The sequence below is a fragment of the Acanthopagrus latus genome, chromosome 11 (genome assembly GCF_904848185.1).
Source record: "Acanthopagrus latus isolate v.2019 chromosome 11, fAcaLat1.1, whole genome shotgun sequence".
Lineage (NCBI taxonomy): Eukaryota > Metazoa > Chordata > Actinopteri > Spariformes > Sparidae > Acanthopagrus > Acanthopagrus latus.
In genome coordinates this window covers 13,739,250-13,753,381 of record NC_051049.1, presented here as the reverse complement: position 1 = coordinate 13,753,381, position 14,132 = coordinate 13,739,250, and the positions used below count along the sequence as shown (strand labels likewise).

General features: G+C 41.8%; 2 protein-coding genes across 10 annotated transcripts in view; one reads left to right on the top strand and one right to left on the bottom strand.

Moving 5' to 3' along the window:
* elavl4 (ELAV like neuron-specific RNA binding protein 4) overlaps positions 1 to 12,293 on the bottom strand; it is an 84,549-nt gene extending 72,256 nt beyond the window's left edge. Inside the window, exons 1-6 of one of the 4 annotated variants that reach the window (XM_037115629.1) lie at positions 12,139 to 12,293; positions 11,475 to 11,605; positions 8,103 to 8,241; positions 6,933 to 7,074; positions 5,757 to 5,880; positions 4,863 to 5,003 (exon numbers count right to left, since the gene is read on the bottom strand). In XM_037115629.1, the coding sequence (XP_036971524.1) occupies positions 4,863 to 5,003; positions 5,757 to 5,804 (189 nt within the window). In that variant the 5' untranslated portion in view covers positions 5,805 to 5,880; positions 6,933 to 7,074; positions 8,103 to 8,241; positions 11,475 to 11,605; positions 12,139 to 12,293. Of the gene's footprint in view, positions 1 to 4,862; positions 5,004 to 5,756; positions 5,881 to 6,932; positions 7,075 to 8,102; positions 8,242 to 11,474; positions 11,606 to 11,916; positions 12,106 to 12,138 lie in introns of those variants that run through there. The other 3 variants (XM_037115631.1, XM_037115630.1, XM_037115636.1) reach the window with 3 other exon arrangements.
* The window catches only part of agbl4 (ATP/GTP binding protein-like 4), a 279,730-nt gene continuing 277,103 nt past the window's right edge, over positions 11,506 to 14,132 (top strand). For all 6 annotated transcript variants that reach the window (XR_005077889.1, XR_005077890.1, XR_005077891.1 and 3 more), the window contains exons 1-2: positions 11,506 to 11,661; positions 13,581 to 13,703. Coding sequence is in view for 3 of the 6 variants with exons in the window: in XM_037115638.1 (XP_036971533.1) it covers positions 11,616 to 11,661; positions 13,581 to 13,703 (169 nt within the window). In the remaining 3 variants the exon portion in view is untranslated. The remainder of the gene's footprint in view (positions 11,662 to 13,580; positions 13,704 to 14,132) is intronic.

The window sequence follows — 14,132 nt, the reverse complement described above, 5'->3', positions numbered from 1 at the left end:
ATGTCAACCTAATACGACATTAGATTTAGCCCAATACTTTTCTGTTGCTCCATTGTAAAAAAAAAAAAAAAAAAAGAATTACGAGGAACTCACCAAATCTGAAAACACAATAGCACTTTCTCTCCAGCCTTGTCTGTTTCATTATTCTCTCTTTATTTATCCTCTTAAGTGGAATGAAATAACCGCAACTGGATGTGGAAACATTGTCCGAGAGAGGCAACACATTTGTCTCTGAAATTAAATGCTTTCCTCCACGGAGCAAAAAGAGCAGTCTTTTTTTTTTAATTAAAGAATAAAAATGAACAACAGGAAGTCAGATTATTTTGTTTATTCAATCTATTGACCTGCACAAATGTAGCCACTGACTTGAGGTGAATCTCAGGAAGAATTCACAGGCCCACCACTGATATATAATCCGCTGCCACATAAACTGTGACAATTGTGTGCGCATGCATGCTTTTGCATTATGGATGACGCTAACACGATTGTGTTTTTTCTATTTTTTCCTATTTTTATTACCTCAAGGTCCTTGTTTGTATTTTTTTGCACATAATTATTGTGCTTTTTTCCATGTGAATTGAAAGAAACCTGCATTTGTTTTTTTTTCTCCTCACCAGATTATAATTGAAAACATCCAGCTGTTTTATTGCAGCATTTATCAGAAAATGTGAACGGCTCAGATTCAGTTGTGTTAATCCGTGTATTAAAAGAGCTGTCGATCAGTGTGGGAATAATAGCAGGTTCAAATCTTCTGCTGTGGTTTCTTGGTAGAGGGGGCGACCCTTTTGTTTACGTTTGGATTATGGGTTGTGCTCTTCGCCCACCTCTGTAATAATTACGCAGTGTTTGTGTTTGTTAAAGTGACATGATCATTTTGTTACTAGACACGTTCAACAGTGCACTGAGGGCTCAGAAACCCAGGTCCTCGCCACTGCCGTTCTCTTGGTAAAATTACAGGTCATTACTTCCAGGCCAAAGTACCTGAACGCAGAAAGGTCACCTTTCCTTGGGCGTGGGCGCTCGTGTTGCTGCAGTGGCTTTTTCTGATGTTAGACTATTGTTTATGGATCACATCCACATTTCCAGCTTTTTCTTCCATGTCCATGAAATGTAGGTGATGATCAAGAACATGGTGATTTAAGATGAAACACACACTAAAAGGTACCCTGCGGACACACTATATTGCCAGGTTAGGTGTGGACAAAAAAACAAACAAAAGTGTGATAGAGGAAAAGAGACAGAATTCAGTGAGTTCACTTAGCCTTACAGTGTGTGAGTGTGTATGTGTGTGTGTATGAGCCTGCAGACACCTGCTCCATTCTGCAGTGATGGCTCCCAGCGGGACACAGGCTCAGCTGCTGATCTCTAGGCCCTCCCTGCAGCACTGGTAGCCAGCACACACACACACACACACACACACACACACACACACACACAGACACACACACACAGACACACACACAGACACCCTCTTCCAACGAATCTGAACCCTTCAGAACCCCCTCGCAGTGTCTCTCAGCTTCTCTGTGTTCCCCGTAACTGACACACCACATGTGCTCATATCAAGTGCAAACATGACATGAGGCACACGCACACACACACACACACACACACACACAAACAATGTTGCATGTAAATTCTATGACACGATGCGGGCCATTACTTGCTCCTCTCTGATATTATGCTATGGGGAGGACATGGCAGACTAGCACGTCTTTTTTTCTACTACCCTATAGCTAAAAAGCTTTACTGAACACGATGCGACATCACAGCATGCTATGTGCTGCTGTAATCGCAGTTAATGGAAAATGATAAGATCATATAAAGGATACATTTTGGCACATCTTGTTTGCACATTTTTAAAAAAAAATCTTTTTATCACTTAATGCTGCATGTTAGTAAAATACAAAATTCATTTTTGTCATTCCTGCATTCATCAAAACCATTGCACCTGAGGCAAGATTGTATTTGTTGACGCACATATCTCCATCTCTCTCTTTCTCTCACTATGAGCATCTTTTTTCCCTCTGTGCCATCGTTCGGCAGGGTTGTCGAGCACAAATGAACTAATTTCCTGGATATAGAGAACACTGCAATCAAGGAAAGGGGACGTGCAGCAAGCGGCAGATGGAAGGAGCTAATCATTGTTATGAAATAGAGATGACCTCTAACTATCTCCTGGCTGCTGATGTACCGTGGCTACACACGTTTCCCATGTAGCCCCCCTAGCTCCTTCATCCTCCTCTGCCTGTTTGTTGTTGTGGCGATGATGAACCTCTTCAGGCGGGGTCTGAAATGCAACCCTCGTTTTTTTTTTTTTTTTCTTTTTTTTTTTTTTAAATGTTGAAACAGAAAAGATTGGAGTTGTCAAACAAAGCCTAGTGTCACATAGAGAACGGCAGCTGCCTGCAGTGGGTAATCAGTGGAGCTTTCTACAAATTAACAGCATTCAGCTCTGAAGCACGGCGCACTGCAGGTTTTTAGATGTGGGCTTTTGAAAATTAGATCCCAGTGACTGAAATACGGAATCATTTGCAATTCAGTTTTTGCTCACATGCTTTTTTTGTTTTTGTTTTTTTTTCTCACATTTGATTTGCTTTGTTAAAAGTGACTCGACTGGTCATCCGAACGCTGTAGAGTAATAATGTGAATGCTCATTTTAAACAGAGGAATATCAGTCTAAATGTGATTAATCACATGCTGAATCAATCCTTCGTGTGTCTGGGTTCTGATGGGCTCAGGATTTAATTCTTTGATGCTCTTTTAAACACATTGACTCACACCTTTGAAGATTCACGACTGCACGGACACAAACAGACATGCATGTGGCACGAACCCACACACACACTAATGCCCTTAACAAACTGAACACACACTATTGCCAGAGGAAGTGATGGTAAACTCTGCTGCAGGTGTTTACTGTGAAAACCATTAAACCATTTGTTCTTAATATTTTTAAAGCAGTGGTGCGTTAAATGAAAATACACTGTAGTGTTTTATTTTGAAAGGTAATTGTTTAAAACAGAGTGGTTAATAGATAAACCGTTATCTAAAAACAATAAATTTTCTTCACTTTCTTCATATGAAGCCGGTTTAGAATTATATTTCCGTCTAATCAGCGTACGTGAAAAATGCGATGCTGCCTTTAAAGCTTTACACACCAAAGCCACTAGAATCTTCCAGCACATTTATCTAATGTATGCAAATGATCTTGCTGTGCTTAATGAAGGCACCATTAATCACTATAACGATGGTCTTTTTCAACCAGGGTAATCATGCACACGCACACATATAGACACATTTTCAAACGCATACACACACCCACACACACAAAGAAATATGCCTCATCACCAGCAACACATTAATGACAAATGCGCAAAAATCACAAAATTCAACCACTGCCAAACCACTGAACCAGAAATGTAACTACATATGACATGGACCTCATAGTCACTCCGTTATTACTATCAATGTTTTGAATTCATTTGCTTCCCGTCCTTTTTTTTGGTCATCTTGCTGATTAAATAATTGCCCCGAAATTCTGTTATTCCATCTAATAACGTGCATCAAAATATGTTAACACGTCAATTATATTTCTAGAATAAATTCAGCTAATTAGTTCCACTAGTTTCAACAAATAATTTATGGTCCAGCAGCTTTATGCAAACAGCAGATAACACTTGTGAGTCTAAGCGGGCAGTGGAAAACACAGCAATTTTTGTGCGCCGCTGTATAATAACAACAAAACACTGGACAGGCGTCTTTGAACTCGTGTAAGAATTCAAAGCAAAAAGAAAAACTGAAAAACATTTTTGAAGCCCAACTCCTAACGGACGTATTTCACCGCTTATCCTCGCCCGTGCATTTGCATACAGTTGACGGAAACCCCTGGGTACAGTCAGCAGCATGACAGTGGGTTATGAAGGCTTCCGGGAGGCTCTGGGGTGTGGATCTGAGCCAGTTTGAAGGGGAGCCGAACCAATGAAGAGCCCACAGCGGATTAGACACCCACAGCTTCATGTCGCTTTAATGCGGCGAGTCAGGGATTTTCTTACAACGCTTTTGCCTAAACGCTCAGGGTTTTCTCATGCCCCTTTTTCTCTCTCATTCACTTCCCCTTGAAGTAATCTTTTCTATGTAAATGGCAGAGTAATGTTGTCTCCAGTGCAAAAACAACCAATCTGTCTACGGCATGCCTGCTTCCTCTCTTAATGTGACCTGTCAGATGTTTATTGGAATTGAATTGGATTGATAGTTACGATCAAACGTCATTGGAAATCTGTCATCTTAAATAACTGCACAGTACATCTCCTTAGTGTGTTGAGAAAATTATCTTTCTTTCGCAGGGATTTTATATGAAGTTCAAAATGGTAGGACAATAGGTGTGCTGCTGCTAATTCCAATTTATTCAGTCACTATGAAAGTTAATTCATCGAGGCGCACATACAAACATTGAACGCTGACACTACAGACGCTGACAGAATTCACAAAATGCAACAAACAAAATATATTACCCACACAACAAACACTCACACATGCATGCACACACAAACACCTCAAATTCCCTTGATAACAGTCTGACTGGCAGAGGCTAAAGACAGAGTAGGCGTCCGTAATTGAACAAACATAACAATGTAAATATTTACTAATACTATCCATTGGGGATACAGGCAGAATCCAACAATTGATTTGCTCTCTTTCTGCCCTTTTGCTCTTTTCCTCACAAACACACACTCTCACACACAGATTCAAGTACTACCAATCTCCACTTCCACCCCCCCACCCCCATTTCTTTTCTTGCCATTATGTCTGCCTGTGTTCATTAAAGAGATGGAGATATATTGGTCTGTCTATCCTCTTACCAGGGGTGACCTGTAGCCCATCTGGGCTGGCGATGACGGGAGATCCCTGGGAAATAGCGGCGAGCGCGTCTCGGGGACGGAGCCCACGCCACTGGCTGCTAGTCCCGAGAGCTGCCCGTACCTCGCCATCATCTTGAGATGCTGCTCACAGAACACACACACTCACGCACAGGCACAGGGGGAGAGGGGAGGAGAGAGAGAGAGAGAGAGAGAAAGAGATAGTGAGGAAAAAAGAGAAAGAGGGAAGCGGGTGTGAGAGAAGGGAAGGAGAACAGATAACAGCAGGTAGGAAGGACAGTGAGAATGGTAAAGGACAGAAGAGGGAGTGGGGGGTTAGGAGGGGGGCGGGAGGGAGGGGGGAAACACATGAAGAAAGAGGAGGTAGAGGGGGATTACAGAACACTTTGCTCTCACACAAATTCATGTGTAAACACACACACACACACACACACACACACACACACACACACACGCATACAGGCATATACACACTCAGACTTACAGATGTACTGTACGTGCACATGAAGGCACACATACAATTTTAGCCCCAGGTGGGCAATTTCACAAGCAAGCCTGTGTTGGATGGGTTTGATAGCTACCTTGGTGTTACAATAGGGGAATATAAAGTCTAGGCACTAGCTCTCCATTTAATATTACAAACCAGGGTGAATGTGAGAAGCGTAGCAGTCCCTTTTTCTCCGTACAGACTATCATACCCAGGAAATATAATAGCTGCTGTTATTAATCAACCCCTTCTGTCTCCTGGCTATGAGCACACAGAAGTGCACAGACACGCACATGCACGGACACACAGGAACACACATGACAGAATGGTTGGCAGCAGACAAACACAGGTGAGGTGTGGAGGAAAGAAGGAAATCCAAATCTCTTTACCTCATTGCTCAACAAAGCGGCGTTGAGTGTTCGGCTTATTTCGAACATGTTCAGATATCGGTGCTTTTTTGTCGCTCAGTCCTTTTTATTTTCAGATTCTCTTCAGTTCTTTGCTCCCCCTTTTCTTTCTCGTGGTTACGGTTGGGAGTCAGTCCCCGGAAAAAAAAAAACACAAAAAAAAAAAGAAAGAAAGAAAAAATTAAATCAATCGGAAAAAAAAGAGGGGGGATAAAAAAGAAAAAATCCTCTTTAATTTTCAGATTTTTGGAGTTGTGATTTTTTCGGCGCTCTGTTTTGTCTTGCTGATGCACCTCTGCTGGCTGTGGCTGTAGTGGTGGCGTTTGTACCCAGGGTCTCCGCACACGTCTAAGGAGTCAATATGCTGTTTTTTTTTTTTTTTTTTTTTTTAAATCTCCCCAGAGTCAGCACATTAAAACAGGCAGTCAGGCAGTCGGTGGGTCGGGCTGGCGGGCTGGCTGGCTCCCTTATCTGTCCCCCGCACACTGGCTCACACAATACGCTCCGATCCTCACACTGCTCGCTAGCAGATTAGCCTGTCCCACAACATAGCACTTAGTTTAAACTCCCCTCCCTTTTGCTCTCTCTCTCTCTGTATCACTCCCTCTGGCTCTCTCCTTTGCTCTCCCTCCCTCTCTCGCTCTATCTCTCTCACTCCATCTCTCTCTGCATCACTCTCTCTCTCTCTCTCTCTCTCGCTCTCTCTCCCCCATTGCTCACGCATTGATGCAGCTACAGTTCGTCGTGCTACCACAAGGTGGGAAGACTGTTCTAGCAACAGCGACACCACCGCCGCCACATCCCTTCCTCTCCGTGCCACTCCTATCTTTTACATTTTCTTCCCTTCTCCTCTTTTCATGTGAAGCGCGTCGAAGCACTCGTGGTAGCTCTCACTCTCTGTCCACATCAAACAGGGACAACTGGATCCGTTAAAGGTGCGAAGGCTAATATTGTTTGGTCCTGTTATCTAATTAAGGCTCCCATGAAAACAAGTTGAGGATTCAGGTGAGGAAAAGGACTATGGTAGACTTTTTGGGAGGAAATAATTCAGCACTTCCTTGGAGGTGTTTTTTTTGTGACAGGTACACATAACGTAATGGAATTAAATAAAAGCTGTACACTCTCAAGAGACCTCAAGGGAGTGGAAATGAATGGTACCTCTTAGTAATAGGCAGCCGAGGGAAAGCGTGAGGGCTGGGCTGATGTGAGCATCAAGGTCAGGTGGTTGTCCTTTTCCCTCAGCAGGGTGTGGCACAGAGATGACGAAGCAGCCAGTCACAGGCATGGCAGGAGATCCCAACTACGGAACAAATAAACAAGGGGGGGAAAAAAGATTAGGGAGACTTGTGCCAAGGATATGATTCACTACATTCTTGGTTTCAGTCGATAACACCTGAGAGATTTCAGAGTATGACTCACACTGTGTACTGTAGCTGCCTCTAGAGTATGTCAGAAAGGCAAATTGTTTGTGAAATGTTAGCCTTAGGGTTTGGAGAAAATAACGGAAAAGAAAACACTCTATAAAAATGATGCAGACAGAATGATCGGTATCAGCATCGTCTACACTAATGCTAATCTTAGTGGGGCCTTATTTGGCGTGGCAAAGGATTTATTCCCAGTGCTTTGAATGTGCTTTTTGCTGTCTTGGATCAGAGTGGGGAGAGCGGCCAGTTAATAGCAGCCTATTGACACTGGACCATCTGTTTAGGTGGACGCTGTCCAGCGTAGCTGAGAGGGAGGGAGAAAGAGGGAAAGAGAGACAGAGGAAGTGACAGATAAAGAGAGAGAAGAGGGTGACGATCAGTGGATGATAAAGGGGTAACAGCAAGGTACGAAGCAGAGGAAGTGTTAGCAGACTGTTAATTTTAACGGTTTATGCAAAACAGCTAAACAAAAAAATATGTCGAGACACTCACACATGGATGTGGCTGGTAACATATGGTTGCATGTTTTAAATTATCACATTTTCTCTTTACATTTTCATCATCAGCTGGATTTCTAAGATTATCAACGAAATCTCTGTGTTATGGCACTGTTGTACTGTCTTGGCTTCAATTCGTTATTTTTTTTTTCCTTTAGAAGAGGGCTGCTAGCCACATCCCTGTTCTGTAAAGCCCGCGGTCTCTGGGGACGGCTGGTCCGGCAGAGCCCGCGGGGGGAGCTGTCAGTTGAATCATCCAGAGTGAGGGCTGATTCCTCAGTCAGCTGCCTCTCAAGCCTTCCTCTCTGACCAAGCCTCACTCCCCTGAGCCCCCTGATTGCTGTCACCATAGTGATTCTCTGTGTACTGCCGGCTGGTCTCTGCAACCCCCCCCCAAAACCCCTCACCCTGCCTCTCACAACCACCCGTCGCCAACTCGCTGCCACTTGTGTTTTGATTTTTGCATGACTTCCTCCTTCATTGATGATGGACTATATGTGTTGAAGTCCTCAGCTGGCCATAGTAAAAAGGGTTTCCCTGTACCTGCTGAAGCACAGACACAAAAACACAGATTCACTCCCTCAGCGCCACACACAAAAACACACATTAAGCTTCAGGCTGGAAACATAAACATGTCTTTTTTTCCCCTCCTTTCAGTTATGGTAGTGAGCTACAAGCGCTGACTTGTTTGATCATTTTACAGTTTAGAGGAAGAAGTAACGTTCAGTGAGAGTGAAAAGCTTGGCTTTAAAATACCTTTGCTGCACCAAAGCTACTGTTTCCCCAAGGGGGGCTCTTCTACGTTCTGCATGGGATTGGGATGGTGCGCTGTGTCCTCCAGTCACTAGTCACTTGAGCTTAAAATAGCCACAAACTCTTAATGTTACTGTAAATTGTGTATGAACCAGTGACAGGGATGTCTACGTGTGAAGGACATTCATACATTCAGAAATCATGAGAGGTCAAAAATGTCTTGATTAGCATGTAAAAATACACTCTCCTGAGAGACAATTAAGATTTAAGAGACCAGGGTGTGTACTTTCCCTCTCTTTCATGTTATTCTGTTTTCCGGTGATGGATGTGTTCATTAAATCATCGCTGCACTCTGCCAACATCATGACGAGAAGCATACTGCATTCATGTAGAGTGGAACCATGAGGGGGTTATTGTTGAAAGTGTTACTATTTTCTCTCCTTCTTCAGACATGTTTTAAAGGAGGACACACCAATATATAGAATATGAAGCTTTGAAGGCAAAGGAAAGCCATCGAGAAAGAAAGGACTTCATGCTGCTCACTGCTTTGCAGTAACGAGCTCCTATACATTTTATCATCAAGGCATCACAAACACAAATCTGGCATTTCACCTCATATTCCATTATAGGACACCATGTCATTTTTAACACAGTGCATGTAATAAATTACATCTAATAATTTGTATTTAGCAGATTTAGTGATATGTGTATTTTATTTGAAAATGTCACCTCCTTTAATTCAGATTCAAGGACCAAAATGAAATATGATACACAATATTGTGCTTACATTTGTGAATAATAATCCGACACTAAAAATTAATGTGCTTTCATTGCCCTAGAATAGAGAGCTGATGTCACGTCCCTTCAAGTCCCTTCATGCGACCTCATTTTCTCACAAAGAAAAGTATGGTAGTGAATGGAGAAATACAAATAAAAAATTGATCCCGCTTGAACTGTGCCAGGAATTACACACAGAATGTTTGTCCATTTAAAAGACTGTGAAAATACACAGTTTTAAAGACTACACAGCCAAGAGTTGTGTTAGTGACGTCACCTCGTTGAATGGTCAAACACCGTAACTTAAACACCGTAGAACTGGTCCTGCATATTAGAGGAACAGAACTATTCGCAGAATTGATGAACTACTCTTTCACACAATTGGAGTCATCAATATAACCACTTCTATTGTGATTTCTACCTTTGTTCGTACTTTTTCTGTACTCAGACTGTGTCCATGTTGGTGCTGGTAACGTATGTTGAGTGGAACAATACAGCTGCTGAGCACTTTCACAAAAAACTGATGATATTTTACTATCTTTATGACAAACAGTGACTTTATTGTCTTGAAAAAGGATCCTTTAAATTCACAAACATCTTATGTGTGGTCCATGGCACAATTCAAGCAGGATCAAAATGACTTTGTCTGTACTCCATCCAACTACTCTTTTTCCGAAAAAAGGTTGCATGATGTCCACCAGAAGAAGCGTGACTTCACCTCTCTATGAGCTTTGTATATGTACAGGGGGAGTGGATCCTCTTCCACCATGTTGCACTGCCATGTTTTTACAGTAGCACATAAAACAACAAATGCTTGCTTGAGAGAGAGAGAGCCTTTTGCGCATTTATAGCAGCAGCTATAGGGAAGGGTGAGACGGGGGGTGTTCGGCTGATTGCAATCTGCAAGCTTACCGCTAGATGTCACTAAATCGTACACACTGGAACCTTTCGAACCTTTAACCTATCGGCAAGATCACAGTTTAAGATAGAGACTTTTGTCACGTTATGTATTTTTAGTTGCATCTGTAAAAATACAATGTTTCATGAAAAATACTTGTACTCAATTCTGTCACAAGCCAACAACCAAGTGTGAGTTTCAGCCAAAAGATCCGGTTCCAAACACTATCTCGAGTTGTGTCAGACACAAGCCAGGATCTTGGGGTAAATTCAGCTATTCCTGTGCAGTCTCTCTATTTGATAAGAGCTGAGAAACAAGGGAAACATGTAGCGTATCTAATTCATTCTTCTCATGCCCCATAATTCCATTTCAATCTCCCTCTTGAAAATGAATGATTGTACCACCATAGAGCTCTTTAATTGGCATAGTGTTAAAGCAATGACATAGCATGGAGGACAGCTATTCAATTTTCAATTTTAACGAAATATTACACAGCAGCTCTGTATTCTCTTCCTGTCATCTGAGAAATAATCAGCCCGACCTATCTACTCAGCGGCCTGTTGATGCTTGCCATCAAATACAGATCACACACAGAGAGAAAAATCATTGCCCTCTCCCTGGTCTTATTCATTTGGTCCTGTTACACACAGCTTATAACCTGAAAATTAGCAGCAGCCTGTGTGCCTCTTGCTCCAGGAGTTGTGCGGCTGCTCATTTGATGTACTTAATCAGGTGCAGCCTTTGTAATGGGAAAGGAATAGGGCCGGGCTTGATTGGCCTTGATGACATCTATGCTCCAATTGTCTAGAAAACCTCCAGCTTTAATCAATCTGCAGGATAATTCAGAATCCCTGGCTGCTGCCTGCAATGATTGGCTTTTTTCTCCGAAAATACCATTAAAAATGCAGGTATGGCTGCTATAAAACGTCGGTGTGTACAATATACTGATTACAGTTTACAGGGCGCGTAATGGGAGTCATTTCTAGTTTAGTGTTGCCTGCCGAATGTCAATGTCAAAAGGATGTTAGCTTTTTAAACTGGTACACACATTTCCCTCCTCATTATACTTGATTATTAAAATTCAGTACTTTTTTTGGAAATGTTTGCAAATGTGGCTTTTCAGGCACACACCAAAATCAAAGCAGTATTTTGAAGTTTTCTCTAAGTCACACAGACAGATTGAGACCAGGAAATAGCAATAAATGACTTTGATAAACACTTCTGAGTTGTTTCTTTGGTACATTTCATGCCGTGATCACTCACATCCAAGTGCAGAACTCATCAATATCGGATCAATATCAACACCTGCTGCTATGCTGGTATTCTAGTGCATACACTTGGCTCAGCTTACCTGCATCCCACTGCACATGTGAGTTGCTGCCTTGTACGCCTGCAGCGGCGTGCTGATGGAGGTGATGACGGCGCCTCTCCCGCTTCCTCCTTCTCCGTTGCCGTGGCAACCCACAGAGAGCGTCGGCTCCACTGTAGCAGAATGGAGAGGAAGATGGAGGAGAGCACTGTTAGGGACGTCGAGACTGGTGTGTAAATACGAGCCTTACCTGTCCCCCCCCCCCCCCTTCGTTGCTCTACAAGCGAACGAAGCGAACAATGCTCCATTGTCTGCCGAACAATAGCTGCATGTTTCGGGCTTGCTGCGTGTCTTTGTATTGACGCTAACGTCAGGAATGCTAACCTTCTAGCTAACAGGTGTAGGGATGTAAACAAGAGTCATGTCTGCAGGTTGTTATGAGCTAGCTTCGCCGCTACGTACGTTAGCTGACAATATAACTTACCGTGAGCGGGCAGTGTTCTCCACGGAAGGGCTTGGGGGAATTGCTGGCATTGTTAACGTTAACCACGAGAAGTAGTGCAGGTGTTGGCTAGGGGTATGTGCTGCTAGCTAGCTGTTTCCCCCAGATTAGAGAGGGGCAGCTCCTCCACTGAACGGCTGCTGCTGTGTAGCTAATTAGCTAACCGTCCTTACGTGAAATATTTGTTCTTTTTCCGCTACTCACCTCAGTTAAAGTCATAGCAATCCGCGAACAAATGCCAACAGCACCGCTGCGTTGATGAATACACAACACATATTGGCACCAGTAATTAATTGACTGGTAAATACAAGGACTTATACGAGGCAGCAACTGACTTTGTGATATTTTCTGTGGTTTGATGTCCATCGTGCTTTTAAAACAATTAACGTTCGAGTTGCTGATTGGTTGGAAAAATATTATTGTATATTTTTATAAATTTAGTTAGAACTATGATTAGGGGGTTAGGGTTAGGGTTAGCCCTAACCCTCTGCTTCAGTTACAGTGGAGCAGGCACTCTAAAAATGTAAAAACGTTGCTTGTCATTCAGCGTGCTCATTTTCTTTGCTGTCACTGCATTGTTTGTATATTGCCACAGAATTATTACAGTGAATGTGGACAGTTGATGCTTAATATATTGTAAAGTGACCAAATAAGATAAAAGAACATTCTACAAACTCACTATTTTTTTTCTTTAATTCTATCTTACAATGCAAATACATTCAAATGTATCCACAACACTGTGTAGTTTTTGGGAGGGCATTTTAATCAGATGAGAAAAGTCTTCATTCATTGACATTTGAGACTGAAGAAGCTCTTTCAGAAGAAAGAAAAAAAAAATCAGTTATCAGAGGACAACAGATGCTGTTTTACTGTGCATACCCTTCCAATCAGCCAATTTTCTTGCTTCAAACACTGTTGGGGACCTTTTTCCCTCTGAGGACAGCTTCTTTAATAAGTCATAAAATATATGTATTTCTGAGTTTGTATTATTACCTATTAATTTCCCAAATGTAACTGAGATTTAACTTCCAAAACTAGATCACCTTTTAACACCTTTTAACACAACAATCAGAAAGACTGTACAGTTTTTTTTTAACCATGTTGAAATGAGCTGACCTGTTCACACAAAGCATTTGATTAATAACTATAACTATAAAGAGTTAAACAAAATTAAATAAAGTAACAGCTTTTACTTTTAGCTATGCAAAAACAGTCAACAAATCCACATATTATGAGCAGGACTATGCTGATCGGTGCAAATATGATTTATGCCACAAAAAAATCATACAAAAAGATTTCTTTCAACCTTAATAAGCTTTTCTTTTAATTTGTGGAGTCTCATTTCGCACTGCAGATCAGTAGTGTTGTTTCCATCACCATGTCTAAGGAGCTACATATAACTATGAAATACTTTGCAACTATTTTAGTGCTGGCGTAAGGTCCCGAATGGCTGCATGTGTTTTGAGTTAAGATGAACAATCTAGGATGGTGAAATTTTGTCTGAGTGACTCATTTATGGAATATCTACAGGGCTAATGGCTTGCATCCTTTGAAATTAAGTTAGAAGTAGCTTATGCAAGAGATTTTTAAACTTTTGAATGAAATTAGACACATTTTTATTCCATCATATTACACCTGTTCTCTAGGCAGTGAAACTGGAGGAGAGGATGCCTTGGTGGGGAATGTGAACAAGCTGATGGTGAGCCCACCAGGTTACTCAGGAGCTCTACGGAAAGGACATCTGGTGTTTGATGCCTGTTTTGAAAGTGGTGAGTATCAAACTTGAAAAGCAGCATGTCAGAAAAATAAAGGGAGAACAAAAGTGATCCATAATTATTTGTGCAGTTTTAAAACCCCGAAAATAAACCTGATAATGCAAACACTGGCCAATATGTACTGGACAAACATTGAGTTATTTGATACAAAAAACATTTTAGTCTGTTTGCTATACAACATATATAATGACATGTGTGAAATACTGTAAATGACCCAACTGTTAATAGAACAAAAAACGTTTCCATGCCCATGTTCCTTCCAAGTAAAACAAGGCTGTTACCCTCACTGTTCCTTCAGTGAGACACATAGTTATTTCCCACATTACCCTTACTTTTGATTGTTACACTGCTTTGAAGCATCTGTTTGTTCTATGTTATATTTCAGAAACTGCACTGAACTAGAATCCTGGCCTGGCCAGTAAC